General features: G+C 55.8%; 1 protein-coding gene across 1 annotated transcript; it reads left to right on the top strand.

Annotated features, from left to right (window-relative positions):
- The first annotated feature begins 622 nt into the window (after positions 1-622).
- Positions 623-22,367, top strand: IGFBP5 (insulin like growth factor binding protein 5). Its single transcript, XM_077885378.1, has 4 exons — positions 623-1,796; positions 15,335-15,564; positions 16,351-16,470; positions 17,621-22,367. Exons 1-4 carry the CDS (start codon positions 1,463-1,465, stop codon positions 17,750-17,752), a joined length of 816 nt encoding a protein of 271 aa, XP_077741504.1. The 5' UTR covers positions 623-1,462; the 3' UTR covers positions 17,753-22,367.
- The last annotated feature ends 1,952 nt before the right edge of the window (positions 22,368-24,319 follow it).

The following is a 24,319-nucleotide window of genomic DNA, read 5'->3' on the forward strand; positions in this document are numbered from 1 at the left end:
TCTAGTTTTTCTTCTCTTTTCTTTTTTCCTTTCCTTTTAATTCAGCTCACTCCCCTCAGCTGGCCATCCTGCACTAACACTCCCCTTCACACACACACACACACACACACACACACCCCTCACATAGTAACTTAGACACTAGCAGACAGCCATTTCCCAAAGCTTGGGAAGAATTTCTTGGGCACGGTATATATCCACTTGGCTAATAAGAAAATGCTTCTCCCTGCAGCCGGAGCCTTGGCTAGTTAAGGGGTGGGAGGGAGGGAGACCGAGTTCCTCTTCAGTGCGGCCACCAACTCCTGAATATTCGCTTCTTCCACTCGACCCCCCCCACCTATCCACCCCCCCCCCCCCCCCCCCCCCCCCCCCCCGCCTCCCTGCCCCGTAGGCAGCCCAGCCGGTCCCCCGTGCCCCCTACTTGCATTCCGGGGGGAGGAGGGCACTGCTCCGGGAGCGCAGGGGAGCCCCCGTGTGTCTAGAAGGCCTCTCCCCACCCCCACCCCGTGTGAGTTTGTACTGCAAAGCTCCTTGGCATCCTCGCCTGGGTTGGGTGTTGGGGAGCTCAAATAGCAGCTACAAACTGGCTGGCAGCCAGGGGCCGTCTATTTAAAAGCGCCTGCTCCACCGGAGCCCGTAGTCTCTTTGGAAACTTCTGCCGGGGGAAAGAGCTAGGAAAGAGGAGCAAACCGGTGTGGGGTTTTCTCTCTCTCTCTCTCTCTCTCTCTTTTTTTTTTTTTTTTTTTTTTTTTTTTGCTCCTTTTAATTACCCCCTCTTCCGTTTGCACCCTTCTTCGAGCTTCACGCAGAACCTGCGAATTTCCAAGAGGTGGTGGCACAGCGGGAGCAGAGAGGTGTTAGGGGTTTGGATTGGGGGCTTTTTTTTTTTTTTTTTTTTTTAATTTCTTGATTTCAACATCTTCCCCCACCCTCGCGGCCACCGCCGCCGCCTCTTACCTGTTCCGCGGCAGCCGCGCGCTGCAGGCAGCTGAAGGTTAGGAACTAGGGGCAGGGTGCATTTTAGGTCTTAAACCAAATTTTTGAAGACAAACCCATTTTGCTCCCCCCCGCCCCCACCCCCTTCTCCTCCACAGCCTCCGAGCTCATTATTTCGGCGGTTTCTTTGGGGTGAACAATTTTTGGCTTTTTCCTCCCTGTAATTCTGAGCAGATCTGGCCGGGGGGGTTGTTTCTCTGGCCTCCACTCCCTCCGCGTGCACCTGGCGCTGCTCTTTTTCCCCCAACCTGTTGCAAGTCCTTTAATCCTTGCAACTGGGACTCGCTTGCAGGCACCTCAGCCCTCCATCTCTCCCCACATTTTGCAATTGTCTGGGGGAGGGCACCTGCTCTACCTGCCAGAAAAAAAAAACATTTTTTTAATTTCTCCGGGCGCCCTCCTGGCCCCTTTCTCCCCACACTCTCGCTCTCGTGCCCCGCCCCAAGGTAAAGGGGAAGACTCGGAGAAGATGGTGCTCACCGCGGTCCTCCTGCTGCTGGCCTCCTGTGCGGGGCCGGCCCAGGGCCTGGGCTCCTTCGTGCACTGCGAGCCCTGCGACGAGAAAGCCCTCTCCATGTGCCCCCCCAGCCCCCTGGGCTGCGAGCTGGTCAAAGAGCCCGGCTGCGGTTGCTGCATGACTTGCGCCCTGGCCGAGGGGCAGTCGTGCGGCGTCTACACGGAGCGCTGCGCCCAGGGGCTGCGCTGCCTCCCCCGGCAGGACGAGGAGAAGCCGCTGCACGCCCTGCTGCACGGCCGCGGGGTTTGCCTCAACGAGAAGAGCTACCGCGAGCAAGCCAAGATCGGTGAGCGCGCTCGGTGTGCCGGTCGGGTTGCGCGGCGCTCGGCCGGGGACGCGGGACGGCCGGCCCCGCGCGCTCGGCCCCGCAAGCTGCTTGGCGCCGGGGTGGAGCCCGGGAGGAGGGTGGGCACGGTCCTGGCCCCTCGGAATCGGAGCCTGGCGGACCCGGCTACCCCGCGCCGCGCCCCCAGCCGAGCCCCCCGAGCCTTCGCTCCTTCCCCCTCCCCGCCCCCCCCCCGTCTGAATCCTGCCCCCGAGCTGCAGTCGGCGTCCCGGTGCAAACCCCCAGGTGCTCAGCTCCCAGTCTGAGAAGGCGCCTGTTACCCTACAGACTCCCTCCGCCACCCACCCAACACGGGTTCTTTCGAACTTGGAAAAAAAAAAAAAAAAAAAAGAAAGAAACATCTCTTTTGTTAAAATATTGCTTTAACTGGGGACCTGGAGAGAGAGGCGGCACCGGCCCTCCGCGGTAATCCCACCTGCGCCCCCGCCCGCGCCCCCGCCCCCCTGCCGGCCGGTCCCGGGGCTCCCTTCCCTCCCCCCTGCACACCCCCGCGCGCGCGCTCGGGCGCTGGGGAGCTAAGCCGGGGGCGGGGGGGCCGGGGGGGCCGGGGGGGCTCCGAGGCCCCTCCCCGCGCACACCCAGTGCTCTAGACTTGGTGTGATGGTTTGCGGTACGTGGTAAGACATTATTAAAATGCAAAATACCTTTTTTCCTCCCGAGAAGGGAAAAATGACTTTGGCACGCTGGGCTGCAGCGGTGGGGAGGTGGGGGGTCGGCGGGGGGCGGAGGGGGGAGGGGAAAGAAGGGTTTCTGATCCAATAATGCTGAGTATTCGTCCCTGAATCGAATTCCTTGTTTCCCCCCCACCCCCCCGCCCCAGTTCAGATTTTACCTGGGAAGAAAGGTGGATATGGGGGCAAGGAGGGATGTGAGACTCAGGCATCACCACTTCCCCGCCAGGGCTCATCTGTCCCCCACCCCGCGCCCCCCCAGCCCCCCCCACCACCACCACCACCTCAATCCATCAAACCGGATCACAAGTGGGTGTGGTGTAAATGCAAGAGGCCCCTGGAAACGCAGAATGCAAAATCTACTGGGCGGAGACGGGAAAGCCACGCTCCGGGAGCCGCGCCCTCCTCCGAGTAGCCCCGCCCCCTGTGGCCACGCCCCCTCGCGGCCCCGCCCCCCAGTTCTCAGTCTGGAGCCTAAGGTTTAAAACGTTGGCTGAGCTGCCTGTTCAATCAGAACGGTTCTTTTTTTTTTTTTTTTTTTTTTTAAATCAGAAGGGTTCTGCCCCCCTCCTTAGCCTGGGTTTTCTTTGGCGCTTACCTGATCTCCCGTCTTTTTTTTTTTTTTTTTTTTTTTTGATCTAAGGAGCTGTGCACAAAGATCTGGGTTCTTAACCAATGAATAACCAACCTGGTTATTGATCCTCTCCGAAGGGGGTTAAAACTTAGCTAAAAAAATTTTTTCTTTTTTCTGTGTAGCTTCTTACTGGGACAATGTCCCTCTTCCCAGCCCCCATCCCGTCCATTAGGGCGCCCCGACTTGGGTTTTCCTAACTGCCAGCTACAGACACGATCGTGTAGGATAGGAGTGCGGAAGCGCTTGCAAAGCAGCAGGACTTTCCCGGGCTCACCCTGGAACCCCGCAAGCCTCGCAGGGTTTGCCGGCCGCCCCCCGGCCGCCCCCGGCAGCCCCTCCACTTTGCGAGAGGCAGTCCTCCCCCGGATTGCAGCCTGCAAAAAAAAAAAAAAAAAAAAAAAAGGAACAGAGTGCAACGCGCAGGCCCCGGAGGCCCGAGGGGCCGGGTTTGTGGAGTTATTTTTATTAAGAGCCACTTTTCAAAGGCGGTCCTGGCCGCGCTCATCCTGGGGGATGTGGATTTGGAAAAGCTTAGCGCCTGGGGGAGAAAAGGTATGAATTGATTTCCTGGCTTGGAAGCGGGCGCTCTGGGTAATAATCCGGTCACAAAGAAAGTATGCAAGGTATCACTCAGCCGCTCTGGCCTCGCTTGTATTTGCCCAACCGTGTGGTTGGTGTGATGTGGTTGGTGCGGAGGGTGTGCGCGCAGGGCGCTCGCACGCACGCGCGCTACCGCTTGGAAGAGCAAATTGGCTCATCATCCAACTTTCCAGTTGAACGTAATACACACAGAGACACACAAAGACACCGGCTTTTGTCCCAAGCAAGATGCCTTTCAGACTTCTCTGCAGCCTGTTCCTCAACCCCTACCTTCTGGCCGCCTCCTGGGGAACCCGTGGCTGCCTCCCCGCCCCACCCCGACTTTCTTGGCGACTCCACCCGGCCTCTGGCAGGTGCCAACGGAGCACGGTTGCAGGATGGCTTCGGGGACTCCTTCCTCCTGGAAGATAGGGTGGTAGTGGGCGCTCCTGGCTCTAGCTTTTTGCAACCGTTGAGGGGGTCCCCCAAAAAGTTGGAGATGGCGCAGAGAGGTTCCATAAAGAGAGGGAAGTTAACAGAGACAGGGAGGAAGGTGTCAGCTCCCTTGGCCAAAAATCCTGCTCCCCAACACCCCAGCACCGTATCCTCCCTACCAAGGTGGGCAGTGAGAACCTGGATTTGCCTCTCCCTCCTGTGGTTGCCATACAGGTAGAGATACAGGTAGAGATGATGGATGCATACACACACACACACTCACACACACACACACCAAAAGATATGTGCGCACAGAAAGATATAGATACGTATCTTTTTTTAAGCAAAAGAAAAAAAGTGCATTTCTCGAATCCGGAATGGGGAGCTGAGGAGAGCGAGGTGGCAGGCAGCCAAAGCTGCTGGAGGAAGAGCTGAGGGCGGGCAGGCGGAGACTGGTGTTTTGCTGGGCGCGTTGCTGAGCAACCAGAGAGCCAGTCTGCCCGAGAACTGGGTGCTGGGAGCCCGCTGGGCCCTGCATTTTATTTTGGCCAGTTCTGGGGCAAAGATAGATATAGAAACAGAGGGCAGTGTGTGTGAGGCTGGAGGGAGGCGGGAGACAGGAGTTCTTTATTGAGCCAAACTCAATAAATACCGGTGAGCTGGATGGAGGCAAGGACGCACCAGGCTTTGCTTGGGCATTGTTGGGAGAAGGGCCCTGGCCTGGTTCTGGGAGATCTCCCTTGAGCCCGTGAGACATTAAGCTTGGGATACAAGGAGAAATGGGTTCTGCGTTTCCATTCTGTCATTGAGAAATAAGAGAGAGTGGACAGAAAGTATGCTCTGGGAACGAAAAAAAATATTACCTAAATAAAAATGAATTTGGCCTTTGCATCTCTGAGGGGTTTGGCGTCCATCACCCTGGCTTCCACTCCAAGCCTGGTCCAAATGCCATGTTGAAGTCAAGTCCCAGAGTTCGGTTTATTGGCCAAATTTGTGTCTGGGTTGAACAAGATCATGGAAAACCAAAGGAGCCAGATTCCTTTCCCACTCGCACCCCCTCCCTTTGAAATAAGCCTTTGAGAGGCTGGCTGTGCCCTGAGCCAACCAAAATGGGAGCCGGGAAGATGAGAGACGGTGCTTTTAACTTGACTTTTCTTGCCTCCCGCCCCCTCTTTCTGCTGTGTCAGCTCAGACTGGAAGAGCAAAGACAGTTGGCCACAGTGAGAACTCATTTTCTTTCCATATTTCTCTTTTCTTATCCCTCCTTCCGACCCCACCCCCCCACCCCCCCCTTCTCCATCCCCTAGCTTGACGGCATTCCCTGAGGGCTTGAGTTTTAAGTCAGAGCAGCTGCCAGTTAGTGCTTAGGCTTGGGTTGGATTTGAGCAGACAGGTGGACTTGCAGCTGCAGAGAGAGGACTGGGCTGACCTAGGAGGCAGAGGTCACCATGGGGGTTACAGCAAAGGGCATGGGAGTAGGAATCCCACAGAAGCCCCAGTCCCCTTAAAAGGGATGGGAGGTGGGGGGAGGTGGCTAGCAGGAAAGGAGGGTAATTTTTGCCTAAAGCTTTGACTTTGTACCTGAGCAATGCCTTTGAAACTTTGGGTTATTTAATGCGTAGAACATAGAACTTCGAAGAATGGATCCGCACACTCCAAGCCTCCAGCATCCAGAAACTGGAAGGACTCCATGTACAGACCAGGTACCAGTGAGGGATCAACAGGGAGTAGAAGTGAAGAGGATGGGAGAATGGGTGTGGTGAGAGACGAAGAGGCAATTTGGAGGGATTTTGTTTGAGTTTTTGTTTCGCATTTTTACTATAGTTGGTCCCAAAGATACAATCCCCGGAGGCCATCCTTAAATTACAGTCTGGATTTTGTTTTCCAAAACAATAAGATTCATTACCTATTTGCAAAAAGAAAGAAGCCAGTTCTAAGCTTCTATTTCCCACTGCCCTCTATCCAGAGGATCCCCCCACTTTTGTTTCCAGTTCTGTTTCCATGATTTCTATTGTGATGCCTTTTTTTTTTTTTTTTTAATATAAATCCAGAGGAATTATTGCAAACTTCTATGGGAGATAAAGTGACATTTCCTACCTGGCCACTTGGCTTAGCTTGGTCCTAGTGTCTCCCCACGAATGGTCTAGGTACTGGCCAAAGAGTGCTAATGCTGGAAACAACCCATAGATCTTAGTACTCAAAACAGTAATTTCACAGATGAGAACACCAAGGCAGGGAGTGCAGGGTTAGTGACAGAGCCAGGACTAGATGGAACTCAGTCTGACAGTCCTATTGATTCTATACCCATTCCGCTCTTCTGGGCTTTCTAGACTAGTCACTAGGGCTCTCACCAAGGCCTGGCCTAACTTACCATGAGGCCTTCGGCAAATATGGCCCAACATTGTCTTCCCATAGTGGGGCTTGTGAAGATGAACTGGGCGGGGGGACTGCTCTGTTTTAAGGTAAGAAGTGAACTGGCTCTAAAGTGGAGAATGCAGTCCCCCTACCCCCAGCTTTTATTTTCAACCACACTCCGTTGTCTCCCTTTTTCTCCATGGTCTTGGAAACAAGACTGGCCTAGGCCGGGGTGGAAAGGAGCAGTGCTGAGCCCCGGCCTTGGGGCCGTGGACTAAACCTCCTTTCCTGAACTATGGGGTGCTCTCCTGATCTGGGAAGGCAGGCAGGCCCTCGCTTCCCCTTGGCTGTGTGGCAGCCTACAGTATGGAAGGAGAACATGGCCCCTAAGCGGCCAGCTTTCCTTGGCAAGCAGCCTCTACCTGCACAGGCCTTTCATGGAGTCAGGCGAGCCAAGATGAGGAGACCCCAGCTCCTCCAGTGGGGCAGCGTGAGAGCAGGAGAGAAAAACCACACGCCCTAAGGGTTGATAAGGAAGACAGCCAGAGAGTCACCAGGTTTTGGAACATGGGCAGGTCTATCAGCGATCTTTCCAAAGGATGGGAGTGGAGCCTCCTGATTACACCTGGGGGCCTCAGATGAATCTGAGGCATTTCGGAGAGCCAGGCTAACACATCCTGGAGCTGCGGCTGCTCCTCTCTTGGGGGATTCTTAAGAAGGAGGCAGATAAGTTAACGACCTCTTCCCAAGAGGTTAGACCTGTCAAGTGCACCCTGGGGGAAATTTTAATATAAATAGGTTAGTTACCTCATTTTTCATCCCTCAACCTCAACCATCAGACATGGGCTTTCCCTAGCCAAATCCTGAGGCAAGACCCAGACCGAATTTGCACTCAGAACCTGGCTTCCTTTGACCTTTGCTGGTTCGCACAGATGTTTTAGGTGGGCTCTGGTTATCCCGAACCATTTAGGTCCTGCCATCACAGCTGAACTGAGTATGCTCCACTGTCTCTTTGTCACACCACTGAAGATGACTCTCATCCCAGATGCTTTAGAACAGCCCAGGCCAGCTGAAACTGCATACGAGCCACACACGTGATTTCAAATCTTCTCGTAACCATACTTTTTAACAAGGCCAAGAGAAACAGGTGAAATTAATTTTAAGCATATATTTCAATTCAATGTATCCACAATATTATCATTTCTACATATACTCCAGCAGTTATAATGAGATATTTTACGTTCTTTCTTTCATATTAAAGTCTTTGAAATCTGAGGTATGATTTGCATGGACAGCGCATCCCAGTTTGGACACTAAATTTTCATTAAAAATACTCGATTTGTATATTTAAGCTTTGTAAAAAAGTTTACAGTCGAAAAACTGGATTCATATACCTGAGTCATTCCAAACATACTCAAAAAGTTTCTGATCACCACACTGAGTATTAGTTTTAAAATTCAAATCAATTAAAATGAAATAACTTTCTTTAGAGTAGGGGGGGGAGCAGAGAGAAAAGGAGAGAGGGAATCCTAAGCAGGAGCCACACCCAGCGTGAGCCCGACTCGGGGCTCCATCCCAGCACCCTGAGATCATGACCTGAGCCGAAATCGAGAGTCGGATGCTCAACAGACTGAGCCACGCAGGTGGCCCTAAATGAAATAAAATTTTTAATTCGGCCCCTTTAGCCACATTTCAAGCTTTAATAGCTACGTGTGGCTAGTGGCCGCCTAACTGGAAAGTGTGGAAGCCACTAGCAAGCCCCTCCCCGACCTGAGAAGGGAAATAATATCTCTGCATTCTCTCCTTCTGCCCCAAAGAGTCCAACAGGAAGAGTCTGAATTTGGACTCTTCCAGACACCACAGGACTCTTGTTTGACCCCCAGCAGCTCTCTTTGCTTAGGGAACCTAGGGAAAGATCTAGTTGCCTGCTCCCTGCCACCCCCTTCTGGTCACCCAGGACCGTTCTCAGGGAATGTGGCTGCCTAATTGTAATGTTCTGAATGGACTGTGATGAGTCATGAGTGGAAGTGTAGCCAGGTCAGAGAAATGGCCAAGTGCTTCCTCTCCCTCTCCCCCTTCTCCATTCAGAGGCTGCTTCCCACCAAGCCCCCTCCATTCCCTTCTGGTTTAGGGTGTATGTGGGAAACAGACACAGACGTTTCTCCTGAGCACGCTGTACTTTCCCCAGCTCTAGAGAAACCCAGCCAGGGAACCTTATCTGGGGAGCTGGACATAAGTGTGTATTTCTAACGTGCAAATTTATCACCAACTGTCTCCCAGGGATCAAGAAATGTGTACTGAAAGCGCAGCCCTCACCTACTTTGGCCCTAGGGGGAAAAGAATGGGGGGAATTCTGCCTTTACCTCTGTTCCCAGGACAATGGGAGATGCATGAGTGAGAGCCTCGCCTTTCATTCTGGAGGAATGTCACCAACTTGACAGCAGCCAGGTCTACGCCATTAAGGGCAGTGGGTCACCTTTTCTCTCTCCATCTTTTGGAACGAGACCTCATGCCTAACGCAGCATGAAGTAATGCCATTAGACGGGGGATGCTTCTGGAGGGAACCCTCTAGGTGGGGACTGGTTCCTCTCAGCTGGGGCTGGCAATCAGACTTCCTGGTACTCCAACTCTTACTCTGTTCACCCACCATGCGATATGATGTCACCAATTCTCTATTTAGGATAGAGATGTTGTGTGCCCACATTGGCCAACTTTGGTGTTGGTTTAGAGCACCCAACTACATTAGTTTCCTGGTCTGGAATGGGGTGGGGGCTGTAGAGGAGCTCAGCAGGGTAGGTCTCCTGTCCTCACTGTCCAGTCACTGATTCTCTGAACCTGCTCCCCGCCTCCACCACTCACCCCGAGTCACACCTCTTCCTTCTCCAGTGTCTTCTTGCAACTGTTCCTCAGGATGATGGTTATTTGGATTTGTTTTCCTCTTGAAAAGACAGCACTCCTTTGCTTCCCAGCCCATAATTCGTGTTAAAAAGAGCCCAGAACATGCAGGCCTGTTACTGACCACAGAGGAAAAGAAAACAGTGTCTTCCAAGAGAGGCTGGGACAAAGCACACACTGGCCAGGACTGGAATGGCTAAGAGGAGGCAGTTCCCCTGGAAGGCCCGGCAGCCCCTCCCGATCGCCCTGGGCCCGTTCTCTTTATGCAAAGGCATGCACACGCGGTGTCATTGATTCATTTGGCATCCACGGCTGGGAAACGGTCAGACTTCAGGAGATTGAAACGCGTTTCACAGTTTTTTTAAACAGTGAGCCGCCGATCCATCATTGCCCCATAAGCTGCATGTCCTGGCAAAGAGCAGGGGGAGGCAGGTTGGCGGGGAAACAGGGCAAAGTGGGGAGGGGGTGCAGGCATCCGGCCACGGCCAGGGGTGGATCAGTGCCCTCAGGCCCGCTGTCCAGGAGGACTTTCTGCAGTGATGAAAATGCTCTGCATCTGTGTAGTCCACCGCAGCAGCCACTCACTGCTGGGGCTACGGGTCCTTGAAAAGTGGATAGAGCAACCAAGAAGCTCCACTTGTAATTCGATTTAATATTTATTCATTTAAGTGGCCACATGTGACTCTTGAGTGCTATATCGGAGAGCACGACTTTAGATCAAAGAAGCCCAGGAAATCCAGGGGAGCCGTACTTGGTCCTGTTACTCGGCTTCCCGGCTCCCTCTGCAGCAGCTCCAGGGCTTCAAGGCAAGGGGCAGGGTGAGGTGACCTCTCGCGGCATCCGTGGAACCGTAACATGCCCGACTTTATGTTACAGGCCCGCTTCTCGACCCGCTTCTCTTCATCTCTTGAAGAAATCTGTGCATCTCTCCATTTCAGCTTATATACCGAATGCCATCTGATGGAGAGGTGGACATAGATGACCGGGCTCCGCTCTTAAGAAGCTTACTTTTTAAATTCCACAGAAGGAGTTAGAGTGAGAGCCAGAGGAAACCCAGCTCCCCTTTTCATTACTTGTAGAGAGATTCTGGGCAAACCCATCTTGTCTCCTGGCTACAAAAAGAGACTTTCCTCTCCCCAGGTCCAGGTGGCCTGGCCAAGCCCCACAGTCTTCCTGAGCTGTGAAGTCCAAGTTACGCCTCGGTTTCTTCAATTTCCGTAAGCAAAGTGGCAGTATCTGGGCCACTCTGTTTGAAGTCTGATGATGAGATTAAGATAGAGTGGGAAATTACCACCAGCCTGGGCCCAGGGTGCTAGTGGGGCCAGGGCATGACCAGCATGGGGAGATAGATTGCAGGGAGCAGCAGGTCCCTAACATCTCCATCACAGTCCATGGAGCAGGATGGAATCGGAAGGCTTCTTAAGAGCATGGGCCCGCTTCGGGCATTGTCCGCTGTGCTGTGGTAGTGCTGCCCACCCTACGATGGCTCCGGATCCAGAGCCGCTGGGCCTCCAGCCAGACACCCTCTGTGTTTGCTGGGACGTGATAATGGCATAGTCCTCCAGCAGGTGTTCATGTTGCCATGGGAAGGGCCGTGTACCTGAGTGTGCCTCCGTGGGTGCTGGCGCAGCAGCAGGACGCAGAACCCCCTTATGAATGAAGGAGGAACTGCATTGGCCCCCATGACGGGGCAGGGACAGGGGCCATCAGAGAGCCTGTGGGGAGGCAGGCCAGACTCAGAACCCGCCCATCAGGAAAGGCACCCATAAGGACCATGTGACAGCCCCTGCTCCCTTGGCCATTGGATGAGATTGAGGGTTTAACGAGCCCTGCCTCCATTGCCCCTTGGAGGCGGGAATAATACTGAGCATTCCCCATTTTCCAGCTGCTGTAGAATCCTTTCAGAAGGACATGGAGACAAGGGCAAGAGGCCCTCGAAGGGGTCCCCTCGTCCCCAGATCACTTTTCAGCTGCAGACGAGAGAAGCAGTAGGGGGCTATGCACAGATGCACAGGTCGGCCTTGTCCCTCCATGAGCCTCCAGCTCTCACAGCTGCCTTCACCCTCCCCATACATGGGTTTTTTGTTTTTTCTAGTCCTCACCTGTCCATCGCCCTGACTCCTGAAATGCATCTGCAGACACACAGAGGGAAGGAGAGGATTTGGGTAGCTGTCACAGAAGTCGAGGAGGGCAGCACACAAATCTCAGATCTTAAAAGTGCCTTGAGGTCCCTGGAAATAAGCACCGGGGACCTGCTGTGCAGCCATGAGTCTCCTCCGCCACCTACCGGCCATGTGGAGGTACTGGCCTGTTTGTGGAACAGCTTCGAGAACCCCCTGCACTTGGTAGTTCCTTTGCTGTTCCACAGTTCGGGAAGTCCTCCCTTTCATCCCACCTAAATCCCCTCTGCAACCTTGGTTCATTTTCTCTCCATGAATGAGCACAGGAACCGCCAGTGTGCGTGTGCCTGCTTGTCTTAGCTAAAACTGAAGCCCTTCCCAAACTGAAAGCCTATTTATGACTTGGCCAGGAAGCAGCTGAGGAGGGCTAGCGGGCCCTGGCATTCCAACCCCCCGTCTTACTCTCCAGCCTTTTCATCTTTGTAGCTCCGCACTGGCTCTGTGCTGAGTTTCCGTTGTCTCTGGAGCCTGCAAGTGACCACGAGACCCTGACTGGTATCTTTGAGAGTCCAGTGCCCTGGCTGCCCAAGTAATAGGTCCCATGGGGTTAAGTGGCACCAAAAAACCAGGAGACACATCAAGACTTTAAGCCTGCCCTTCAGAAGCAGCCAAAAAAAAGCCTGTGAACCAGGGAGGGTATGGCCGGGGAAGGAGAGAAGGTTTGCAGAAGTGCTTTGCTTTTTAGGGTTTTTCTCTCTTTTAAGATATTATTTATTTATTTGACAGAGCGATAGAGCCAGAGAGCACAAGCTGGGGGAGCGGCAGAGGGAGAGGGAGAAGCAGGCTTGTCACTGAGTAGGGAGCCCGATGTGGAGCTCAGTCCCAGGACCCCGGGATCATGACCTGAGCCAAAGGCAGAGGCGAACCACCCAGGCCTCCCTGCAGAAGTGCTTTGAGCTCCTTAAAGAACATACAGGAATCCACATCGTTTTCCAGTATGAACATGCGCTTAGTCCCAAGGCCATCCTTGAACACTTTCGGGGAAAAGACTAAGGTCCAAGAAAAGTTGCTCCCAAGCTTATTGAACCACTGTTAATAGCCCCATCCCCGTCCCAGGAGGAGTGAGTCAAGGTTAAGGGCAGCCCATAGCATTTCTTAGAAAAGGTCCTAAAAGATGAAGGGTCTTGAGAAGAGCTGTTGGTATGTGGAGTGCCGTGAGCCAGCAGGCCTCCGTGTCCAGCAAGGCCAGAGAGAGAAGCCCCGGGAGAGGGGACACCACATCTGGTGGATGACACTCTCTGACCAGAGGGACGGGGGGGGGGCTCCGGCACAACAGGTGGCCAGAGGAGGAGGGGCAGCACCCCCATCTCTGGTGTTTTTAAGAGCTAGAAAGAGCACCCTGAGATATGTTCATGTACTTGCTTGGACACAGGGGCATGGACCTGACGGTGCATTGGAAGGCTTCCAGGAGCTGGTACAGCTCCAGCCACTGGAGGTCAGCAGCTCCCTGGATCTCCCTCACGGAAGTGGCAACTCCTGGAGCCCAGCCACACACCAATCTGCTGGCCCTCCAGCCCAGGCTGGAGCTGCTCCACCCTCCCACCTGTGCCCTCACCCACCTTTCCTCACTTCACCTGCTTACGATCTTGATTAGGGGAAGGGGGTGGCCATGCCCCCCCCCCAGTGCTCCCAACCTTTCAGTGGCAGCCATCTCTTGCCTCTCTTCTACCCCAGTGGTCAACTGCTTTCTCAGGGTCAGAGCGCTCGGTGATGCCCAGAGAGGTTGCGGGAAGTGCCTCAGATCACTCAGCAAGATGGGCTCAGCAACCTTCCGTCCCACAGCTGGCTTTTCCTCTCCACGCATCTCTCCCCAAGACCTGAGCCTCGGGTTCGGGCTCAGTACTAGATAACAGAGCCCCCCACTGCTCCCCTGCACGTCACCCCATTCTAGCTTGTCCCGCAACCAAGAAAAGTTGGTTTACTCCAAACGTCACTCCTTCAGCTAACCCTAGACGGTATCCTCCCCCTACCAGGTGGATCGCCCACCACGCTGATTAATGATCGCAGCAGGTCTGATAGAGTCAGAGCCCTGAGTCCAGGCAAGGCGGGAAGAAGGAGGGAAAGACCAAAAGTGGGGGATGGGGACCTGGCTCCGAACTTTGCTCCGAGAATGCCTCCCCGTATCTCTGCCATTTGCTCGCTCCGCATCGTGTCCCTCTAGTGACTACCTCCCTTCCTCTCTGTGGATAAATATCCAAGCCAGCTAACCACCCAAAACACTGCAAACTTGTGGAGGCTTCTTCAGGGCAGGAAACTTCCCTGCCAGGGCCTTAAAGACCGGATACCTATTCAATTAAGTTTGACAAATCCCAAGCCAAGAGACAAACAGGTGCTCAGGTGCTTCCTGCCACCTGCCATCCTGACCAGGTTAGGCCAGGTCCCCAAATGCCTCCCTTAACCCACACCCGGAACTTCCCCTGGAAAGAGGGTTCCTGCCCCTGGGGACACAAAACAGTGTCTTTTCACCAAGATTCTCCTTCCCTGTGTGTCCCGTCATCCCCACCTCCTTGGACTCCTATTCTCCATCCCAGGGCCTTGTCATCGTGGCTCCTGGAGAGCCCAGTGACAGTGGAGTGGCTGGAGAACAAGATTTTCCTTCACCTCATTTGAGTTATCCGGGGTCACCCCGGAGCCCTATTTTTCTCTCTCTCTAAAATTTGAAAAGAGGCGGTGAAGATAGGACTGACCCGCCCCTACCCACCCCCACCTTGCACCTGGTCTCCCTGCGGGCATCCTGGTCATGTCCTGCCCACCTGGGAAGAGTGATGAAGCCCTCCCCACTCTGGGTCTGCCAAGGCTGGCGAGGTCAAGGAGCTGAGAGGAGGAAGAGGGGCCCAGAGAAGAGTGTCTGGGAGATAAGAATGTACTGGAAGTCTGCAGATGGAAAGGAGGCCGGGGGGGGGGTGGAATTATCAGATCAACAAATAAATGAACAAAGTCCTACTTCTTTAAAGGTCATAAGTCAGCTAAGTATAGACTGTCACCAAGTCTCTCCTATATATAACTGCTCCAGCCCCCGCCAGCTGTCGGCCTCTCTTGGCCTGGAGCTGGGTTACGTTCCAGCCTCCCAGGGCCCAGAGCCCGGAGCCAGCCCGGAGCCGGGGCAGGGCCGTGGGGTTCCAGGTCCCCCCACCCATCCTCCAGGCCCCACCTGTCTGGCCCCCTCAGGTCCCCTCCTCTTCATGACGGTCCTCACCACCCGGCTAGTCTAGATCCCGAGAACCCTCCTGCTCCCCGGTTCCAAGTTGAATGGATTTCAGCTCTAACAGTCCTGGAAGCACGAAGGCCCCACTCGGGGACAGACTTGGCCTTTCCTTCCTTCCCCCATCAGCCTGCATCTCCAGGTCATGCTCTTAGACGGCAGCCCCCATCCAGCCACTGCCCCATCTACAGAGCCAGCCCCGTGGCAGGCAAGCAAGTCCCCGACCAGCACTGAGCACCCCCACGGGCCACGTCCCACCAACGTCCCCCCACACACACCCGTCCTGCCCCCAGAATGTCCTCTCCCCCCTGTCAGACTTGACCTCATTTATCAGCCTGACCTTTTCAACCCCATGCCACCCCATGAAGCCTTCCCAGATTTGCTCCTTTGGACTCGAGTCATGCCAGCCTTTCCCAGCACTTCCAGCAGCGAGGACCCCTATGTCCTCCTTCTTCCCCTGCTTGTCCCCAGTCTGGTAAGCTCTGGCACGGCCCCAGAGGCTGACCCTCCACCTCCTTCTCCTGCAGAGAGAGACTCCCGTGAGCACGAGGAGCCAACCACCTCCGAGATGGCAGAGGAGACCTACTCGCCCAAGATCTTCCGGCCCAAGCACACCCGCATCTCCGAGCTGAAGGCCGAGGCGGTGAAGAAGGATCGCAGAAAGAAGCTGACCCAGTCCAAGTTTGTGGGGGGCGCCGAGAACACTGCCCACCCCCGGGTCATCTCTGCCCCCGAGATGAGACAGGAATCTGAGCAGGTGAGTCACAGGGACACTGCCACCCCCCCCCCCCCGCCTCCACCGGCATCCCTGCCAGGCCGCCTCTGCCACCACCACCCCTGCCTTTTGACTTTTCCCTGCTTCTAAATGAGCATTTTCAGCAGCCAGTGCTTAGGTGAGTCCTAGCATGGAATTCAGAGACGTCTCACGGCTTCCATTTATCAGAACTCAGGGCTTACCCGAGCGGGGCATAGAGGCGGTGCTCATTCAAGGCGCTCATTCAAGCGCCAGGGGCTGTGACCTCACCTGGGCAGCACGCTCCCCGGAGCACCTGCGGACGGCCACCTCCAGACTGAATCAGAGCAGGGCGGGGGTTGTGCAAGAAAAGTGGGACGGTATGCCCCGTGACCGGTCAGATGCTGGTTTTGCACACTTTTCTACACCCAGAGTGCATGACAGGTACAAAGGAGGAGAGATCTCTGGTAGCGACTAATTGAAAAAAATTCTCCACTGACCCTTTAGCTCCCAGTGCCCTGCGCCCCACGTTCTGCACAGACAGGTGGTTTCTTTTTCTTTCTTTCTTTTATTTTTATTTTTTTAAGATTTTACTTATTCATGAGAGAGGCACAGAGAGAGGCAGAGACACAGGCAGAGGGAGAAGCAGGCTCCCATAGAGGGGCCCGATACGGGACTCGATCCCAGGACCCCAGGAGCATGCCCTGAGCCAAAGGCAGACGCTCAGCCGCTGAGCTCCCCAGGCGTCCCCAGAAAGGTGCTTTCCACTTGGGTCCTGCCATGGGTCTCACTCGTGCCGTCTTCACACAGGGCCCCTGCCGCAGACACATGGAGGCTTCCCTGCAGGAGCTCAAAGCCAGCCCACGCATGGTGCCTCGTGCCGTGTACTTGCCCAACTGTGACCGCAAAGGGTTCTACAAGAGAAAGCAGGTACGTCCCCTGCTCCCATGTTCAGGGGGCCCCTGAAGGGGCAGCTGCCAGAAACCCTTCACCTCCAAGTGCTGAAGGTTTGTGCCGTTAACAATAGTGTTTCCTGAATCCCTGATATCCATGCAAGTACCTCAATCGTGACTTTCCCCCTTCCCTCCCGTGCGGACCTACTTAAGTTTTAGTGATCCGCCTCATTTACATGAACTCACCAAAAAAGCAAGCGTTCTATCACTGTGTCATGTCGCAGGTTGTATAGATTCTTTTCTGATAAACACACACACGTAAATATATGCGCACAGATAGTGACTTCCAAGCGAATTTTCCGCAGGAACCACGTGAAATGATTTACGTCCCATTCCCAGCCAGGCTGCCCTTTTGGGCAACACTTCTGCGCTAATACTTAGCCTATTCAAGCGGTTACCCCGTTATCTTAGGCCAGTGGTCCTGGGATCTCCGGGATCCTGGGGCGTCAGAACTACCTGGAGGGCTTGTTAAAACACCAATTGTGGAGCCCCACCCTGGGGTTTTGGGGGTGGACTCTGAGAATTTCGCATTCCTAACAAGTTCCCTCTCAGGTGACCCTGATGCTCCCTAAGGGTGCCCCTCGTCTAAGTTGAGGGTCAAGAGCCAGACGGCCTTGAGTCAATTCTTGGCTCTCCCACTTAGGAGCTGTGCCCTCCTTATCTCCTTATTTAAAGTCTCTGCCCCCAGACTCTGATGCAAAACGACCATCGTACCTGTTATCCTTACGCAGTGATGAGGGATTAGGGATTCATCTTTGTAAAGGCACTTAGAACAGGACCTTCTCCGTGGGAAGTGTTAAGTAGCGTCTGGTACCCGATAAAGCCGTACAGATGATGCAGCCGCAGCATCGCTGTCACCTCATCCTCAGCAGATCACATAGCCATATGGAGACTGTCAAGCTGGAGGGCCCTGAACGGGTGGCGTGAAAGAGAGGTTGTAAGAGCTAGTGGAGGGCGGGCTGTCTACATGAGCATTTTCCCTAGGGCCACCCCCGTGCAGGGGGCACAGCAGAACCCCGATGGTTTTGGGGTCACAGTCTGTCTTGGGGCAGGGAAGACAAGGAGCAGAGCCTCCGGGGGGACAGCCACCCTCACCGCCTGTCCCTCTCCCTTCCCCCCTCCCCCAGTGCAAGCCTTCCCGTGGCCGCAAACGTGGCATCTGCTGGTGCGTGGACAAGTATGGGATGAAGCTGCCAGGCATGGAGTATGTCGACGGGGACTTTCAGTGCCACACCTTCGACAGCAGCAACGTTGAGTGACGCGTCCCCTCCCCGTCCTCCCCTCGCCCCATCCCATCCCCAGCCCCGACTCCAGCCAGCACCTCCCTCCACCCCAGGACGCCACTCATTTCATCTCATTTAAGGGAAAAAAAAAATCATATATCTATCTATTTGAGGAAACTGAGGACCTCGGAATCGCTAGCAAGGTCTCAACTTTCAAACCGGCAACAGCAGAGATGCAGACAGCTAAGGAGACCCCCCCACACACACCCCTTGAAAAATCTTGAAAATGGTTTTCTTTTTGAGGCAAGTTGAAGGGACAGGGAGGGGAAGAGAGGAGGAACACGAGAGAGGAGAGAGAAGGGAAGAAAGTGCACGTGTAGAGGAGAGAGGGAGACACCAGAGTGTCGTTTCGAAGAAGAAGGAAAGAAGAACGTGGGCAGGAAGGGAAAGATCACCGGGACCACGGCTGGACCGGCCCGTCGTCGTGTCCAGCCCTGGCCTGAGTTGGGAGACGTTTGGGCACCGGAAGGTATGGCCCAAGGTGTGGCACCCGATGGCACCCTTGGGGGTTTTCCCGTCTGGATTGGTCGCGGGGGGAGAAGGGAAAAGACCGGAGGGGTCAGCGCCTCTCCTGACCTATCTCCACCGCCAGCCAGCAAGCTGCATGGCTTGAACCCGCTCCTCCTCCCCTCTCTCCCCGGCAGAGGGTTCTCCTTCCCCAAAACTTCTGAAAACTAAAATGCATTCCATTCCTCTCCAAACAAAGCAACTGCATAACCGAGTGCCGTTAGATAGATAGGTTTTCCTACGCAGAAATACCAAGAGTAAGTAGGTGTGCGTACTTCAGGCCCCGTGCAGACTTTTAGAAAGCAGGACACACCCCGGAGCCGAGAGGCTTGCTCTCCCAGGGTGACCAGATCACGCTGACACGGGTGGTTTGAGCCCCCCGCGGCGCTCCCTCCGCTCCGAGCACGGCCCCTCTGGGGGAGGATAGGCTGACATCGATGCGGCCTCGTCCATACTTCTCTACGAGGCTCCATGTAGTCATGTATAAGGCATATACGTCTACGTTCTTTCTATTTTGCTTTCTTCCTCCCTTTCCTTCGAAGGTTTGCATTAACTTTTCAAAGCAGTTCCTCTGGGTGCACTGAGGAGCTTCCTCGTTCTGGGAAAACCGAGAAAACCCATATTCTTCTGACACAACCCATAACTGCAATCTTGCCAGCCTCCCATGAGCGGCAGACGCAAACCCTCGGTGGGCCACGGTGTTAGACTCTTTCCCGGCTTCCCGCGTGCAGGTGTGTGCAGGTGTGTCCGCAGGTACCCAGCCGGGTAGACGAGGGCTCTCCGAGGTGTGCCCCCCGCGCCCCCCGCGCCCCCCGCGCCTCTGGCGTTGTTAGCCCTGAGACCCTCCGGGAGTCACTGCCTCTGGACCCTGCACCAAACAAGCACAACGGGGCCAAGTGTGACCCACTGGTCCTGCCCAGCCTTTTTCTCCCGTCCGGGCCAAACCTGCATTTGGACATTTTGAGGGCCTTGCTGGGCCTCCGCGCTGGCCGAGCAGGAGAGAGCCTGAAATGAAAGAGGGACGTGAGCGGGAGGGACGTGAGCCGGGGTGAACGCAGGGGAGCCGGTAAAAGGGGAGCAGGAGAGGGGGGACCGGCTGGAGGGCCAGGGGGGACTGCCTCCTTCTAGCTCTGGAGCAAAGCAACAGGAAGGGGGACGAAGCCCAGCGCGATTGCCTGGCTCCCCATCCTCTAGGCCTTTGGGACTCAAGACGACAGCAAGAAGAGAATGGGGGCGCAGTTCCTCAGAGAGAAATGAGCTCGCTCCAGGCCTGGGCGCCGGGGACGGTGGGCACCGTTAGGTGGGCTCTAGACACCTGCCGCTGGGCAGGAGCAGGGATCGGCACAGACCGGCCGTGCCTTCGGAGGGACAAGACCGTGCACGCAGGTGGCCACCTCCGCTCTGCAGTGAGGGACAGGTGGCAGACTGTTGCAAGCCCTTCAACGCCTCCGGCCAGCCCAGCGCAGGCTCTCTCCCTGGGGGGGGGACGGGACAAGGGCCCAGGACGAGCGGATGCTGCAGGGTGCTGTCCTCAGGAGCCAGGTTCGGAACCAAGGAAACTCCCGTTCCCACTGACGTCCTCAACAAACCGGCGCCTGTGGGGCTGTCCTCGGAGGCCGGAGCCAGCCTGCCGGGAGAGGGGGCTGGGACACCGGCGAAGGGGCCCCCTCCTCGCTGTGGACACAACTCTCTCCACTCTTCCCTGATGGCGTGACGCCGTGGGGACCACTCCAGCGCCCAACTTCTCCAGCGGAGAAGCAGACACATTTCAGCTGGTGGGAGACTTGCAGCTACAGGACTTGGGGCTGGGGTGCAGGGGGGGGATTCCTGCCTCCCTAACCCCCCCCCCCCCAGGACAGTTGGCTGGGACAGGAGAGACGGTCGATTGCCACAGGACAAAGGGCCCGATGGGGATGGCGGCCGAGAGGACTGAGTCGACCTGCCGCGTCAGTGCGCCCCATCTCTCTGCACAACTCTCTCCCCAAACCCCCGACTCACATTTCCGTGTCTGAGGCCAGTATTGTAAACCTTTCCCGCTTCACTCTACCGTTTGCCCATCCTTTCTGCGCATCTTGAGCAGCCGTCTAACTGGGATCTGCCAAGTGGATACTGGGGTGCCATTCCCCCTAAGAAAAGACTGAGCCAGGAATTGCATACCCCCCACCGCACACCCCTCCCAAGACCTGGACCTGGTTCCTGAGAGAGGCTCTCTCCTTTCCCCCTGCTGCGTCCCGGACTCTGAAGGGGCGCCTGCAGCCGGCCGTGAGGTGGGGGAGTAGGGCCTGCTTGAACCCCAGCAGTCTTCGGGTTTCCGGAGCTCCCGCGACTCACCCAAGCCTGTGAGCCCAGTGCTTGCAGGGGTGACTCCGGTCAGCTGGCCACTCCCTAGACGACGCAGGACCTGCATGACGGATGAGGGATGAGACTAGCCTCCCAAGGGGGCGGCCTGGCCTGGGGAGGGAGTCGAGGAGGAGGACGGAGATGGAGCGTCCCTGGGCCAGGAGGGCGGGAGGGAAGGCTGGTGGGCAGCGCCGCCAGCGGGGATCCTGACCCGGGATCTCCTTGACTCCAGGCTGCCTGAGGGCTACTGTTGCTTCACCTCGAGGCCTCAGGCTCTGTAGTTCTCTGTGGCCTCAAGACTAAATGTCACCCCCACCCACCCACCCACCCACCCAACAGTAGGCCTCTTCCCATCCCCTCTGACCTGTGCCTCGCTCTGGCAGGGAGACGACTACCTGTCATTGCCACTGCCGCCGGGTCGCGGATGGAGGCCTCGCCAGGACCCGTCCTCCTTCCCCCAGAGCTTCCCTACCCACCTGGGCAAACAGGGCATCTGGGACGGGTGACGCTCGAACGTTTCTCAGACAGCCAGGCCTACACAGACAGGCCTGGAGACATTCAACCCCCACAGGGGAGGACGGGAGGCCCAGGCGGCCCCGTGCGGTCTACCTCCTGTCTCCTCGCTCATTTGCCCATCGCCATCTCAGTGGTCTCCCCGGGAATCCTGCAGGGTCAGCCTCCCCCGGGCAGGTGGGCCCGGCCACCGCTCTCCCGACACCTGGCTTGTTGGCACCAGGGAGGGCCTCGGTGCACGGGGGCCTTAGAGGGAAGTGAGCCCACGAGAAGCAACCCTGGGTCTCAAAGAGGACATTTGTGGTTTGCAGGAGAAAGGAGGCTAAATTTTGAGAAGTGGTGGCACAAGGGGATGGGGACTTGCCAAGCCAGCCACCTGGGCGTTGTACTGTCTTTATTTTTAAAACCACTAAAGTGCAAGACTTCCTTTTGCACTTTTCTCCACCTTTTTTTTTTTTTTTCTCCTCCTGGGTTTTTGTTTCTTTTTATAAACATACTTTCTGGGTTTTCTAATGGAGTTATATGGTCTAGCCATCCTCACAGACCCTGGCCCCCCTCTCAAACTCCTCTGGGTGGGGAAAGGGAAGGTGGGGAGCGTCAGCCACCTTCTCAGGTCCCCGGCCACCAGCCTGAGTCCCGAATCTCCCACCACCGTCGCCGCCACCACCACCGCTGCCACCACAACCGCCACCACCACCGCCACCACCACCACCACCACACAGTAGCCCACACGGATAGACAGTTGTCAGACAAGATTCCTTCAGATTCCGAGTTGCCTACCGGTTTTTTTTTTCTTTTTTGAAGACAGCAATAACCACAGCACATATTACTGTAGCTCTTTGTAGTGTTACGTACATACATATCATAGCTCTATTCTCTCCCTTTGTTTTGTTTTCGACTTTTTTTTTTTTTTTAATAAACGCTCATAATCTTTACTGGTGAAGAGGATGAAAAAAAATAAATTGACAAATAAAACCAGTTTGTGGGGAAAAGAATTTTAAAAAAAAGCGGGAAAAAAAATCACCTGAATGCAGAGGGGCTCGCCTCCTGTTTAGCATTTTGTACCTGAGGAAATAAAAAAAAAGAAAAAAAAAGCCAGAGGATCTCACGTTTTATTAAAAAAGTGAAGATTGCTGTATACTATTTATTCAACTTATAATTTATGTTACTCCTTGATCTTTGTCTTTTGTCATGACAAAGCATTTATTTAATAAAGTTATGCATTCAGTTAGCCCTGCGTCAGCGTCCTCCAAGGGCCCAGGGAAGGCAGGTGGAGGGTGAGAGGCCCACGGGCCACCCTCCAGAGCACAAGGGGCCTGTCCCTCCAGAGGGGAGCCCCCAGACCCGGCCTCCCATCCAGACTTGGGTGCCCCCTTCTCTACCATTCAAAAAAGTCCAGTGAGGTAGTGTCCACAGGGGGCTTAGAGCAGCAAGTGGGCAATCGCAGGCCTTTTGCAATTAAGTCAAGGGGCCCTAACCTACCCTTCGGTGCATGACAGGTCTCCTTCTTGGAGAGGATTTTCAGGAAGGCATTTCTAGACTGTTCCTCAGTTGCTCATTCCAAGGCCTCATAAGCTCTTAACCACCAGGGGCCTCCGGCCAAGGTGAATCCTACCTCTCGCCCCTACCCAGCCCCCAGCTGTCTCTTCTCCGTGAAGAAGAAAGCTACAGAATGGCTAGTGACCCTGAGTCCCACCTTCCAGCCATAGCCCCACATTCTTTCACATCTTTCCTTCCACCTGGGCCCCTCCATCCCCACGTGCCCCCTTCCTGTGCGGGAGTGAGAGCAGCACACTGCCCTTTACGCGTCCCCTGACGGCACCCTGTGAGGCCTCCCGGGCCTCGTGCACAGCATGTACTCAGAGTTGGTGGCCTCCCCACCCTGCCCAGCCCAGACCCCTGTACCCCCCGCCGCTCCATGGCATGTGGCCAGTGGAGTACTTGGGAGCACCCCAGCCTGGCAAGGGCTTGGCCTGTCGTCGGGCAGGCACCCTTCCTTCTGCGAGGGCACTGAAGCTCGCTTCCCCGAGGCCCTTGAGCCGTGCCGTCATTCAGCCAGCGCCCAGCAGCAAAGGCAACGATGCAGCAGGCCCCTTGGCCTTGCCTCTGCCTGGCTGCTCTAGGAGGCACAGAGAAGGGTCCAGAGTCTCCCCACCTCCCTTTGCAGGGAGGTTGAGGAGGGGCCTCAGGAAAAGTAGCATTCAGGAAGGCCGTGCTGGTCCAGCCACATGGCACCACCTGCCACGGGGACCGTCTCCCGGCCTCTCCATCGGCAGCTGCTCACCCTCCTGTCACCCACATGCTGCAGGGGAGCTTTGGGGGACATGGGGGTGACCCAGGCGTCTTCTCCCCGCGGCTCCTCCCTTAGGGCCTGCCGCAGCCGGGCCCTCTCTACCACGCTCCTCTGCTGCCCTTGGGCCTCCTCTGGGCCCTGACAACCCTCATCTGCGAACCCCCTGCTCAGCCCTGAGGTCATCTGGGATTCCAGCTCCCGGCCGCTCCACCCCTTGCTCCGTCCTGCCCCGCACAGTTCAGGGGTCATCGGAGCAACCCACACAGCACCCCGGGGATCACACACTCACGGGCCCTTTGTGACCCAGCAGGGACTGGGCTGGCAGCTGGAGCCTGCTTGGATGCCACCCTCACCCCCGGCAGGCCAAGCTGGTCCAAGGCCACCGCTCTTGACTTCACCAGTCTTGCATCCTCCACTCAGCACTCGGAAGCCACACTCTGAGCTTCAGTGCTCTGCATGGAGAGTCTGAACACCCGACTCGCCCACTCGGCCCATGGTCTACACCGCGGTGAGAGGCCAGGTGGAGGCTTCAATGTCAACGTCTTGCCGATGGAAGAAGGAGTCTCTGCTCTCCCCATTCTATTCCCCAACCCATCAAGCCTCTCCGGCCTTGCCTCCGTCCCTAAAGCGACTAGGTCCAGGCTCCACCGTCACCTCTGCTCCTCTGTGGCTCGCCTGCCCTGCAGCATCTCAGCCCCGAGGAGCCCCATCGGCCAACACTGGTGCCCCCGCACAACCTGCGGAGCCCTGATGGAGACAGTCCCCCCACAGTGCCGGCTGACATCACCACAGAACCCCCCAGCTCCAAATCCTGCCTGGGGAAACCTGCTCGAGCTGTCTCGCTCCCACATTCCCCCGTGTCTACAACACCTTTTCGTGCTTCTCCTCAC

Source organism: Canis aureus, chromosome 36 (assembly GCF_053574225.1).
Source record: "Canis aureus isolate CA01 chromosome 36, VMU_Caureus_v.1.0, whole genome shotgun sequence".
NCBI lineage: Eukaryota > Metazoa > Chordata > Mammalia > Carnivora > Canidae > Canis > Canis aureus.

Excerpts from the sequence above, each read along its gene's own strand:
- IGFBP5 (XM_077885378.1), top strand. The coding sequence starts at position 1,463 with ATGGTGCTCACCGCGGTCCTCCTGCTGCTGGCCTCCTGTGCGGGGCCG. Across the intron at positions 15,565-16,350 it reads TGAGACAGGAATCTGAGCAG|GGCCCCTGCCGCAGACACAT; the intron begins GTGAGTCACAGG and ends GTCTTCACACAG. Across the intron at positions 16,471-17,620 it reads GGTTCTACAAGAGAAAGCAG|TGCAAGCCTTCCCGTGGCCG; the intron begins GTACGTCCCCTG and ends CCCCTCCCCCAG.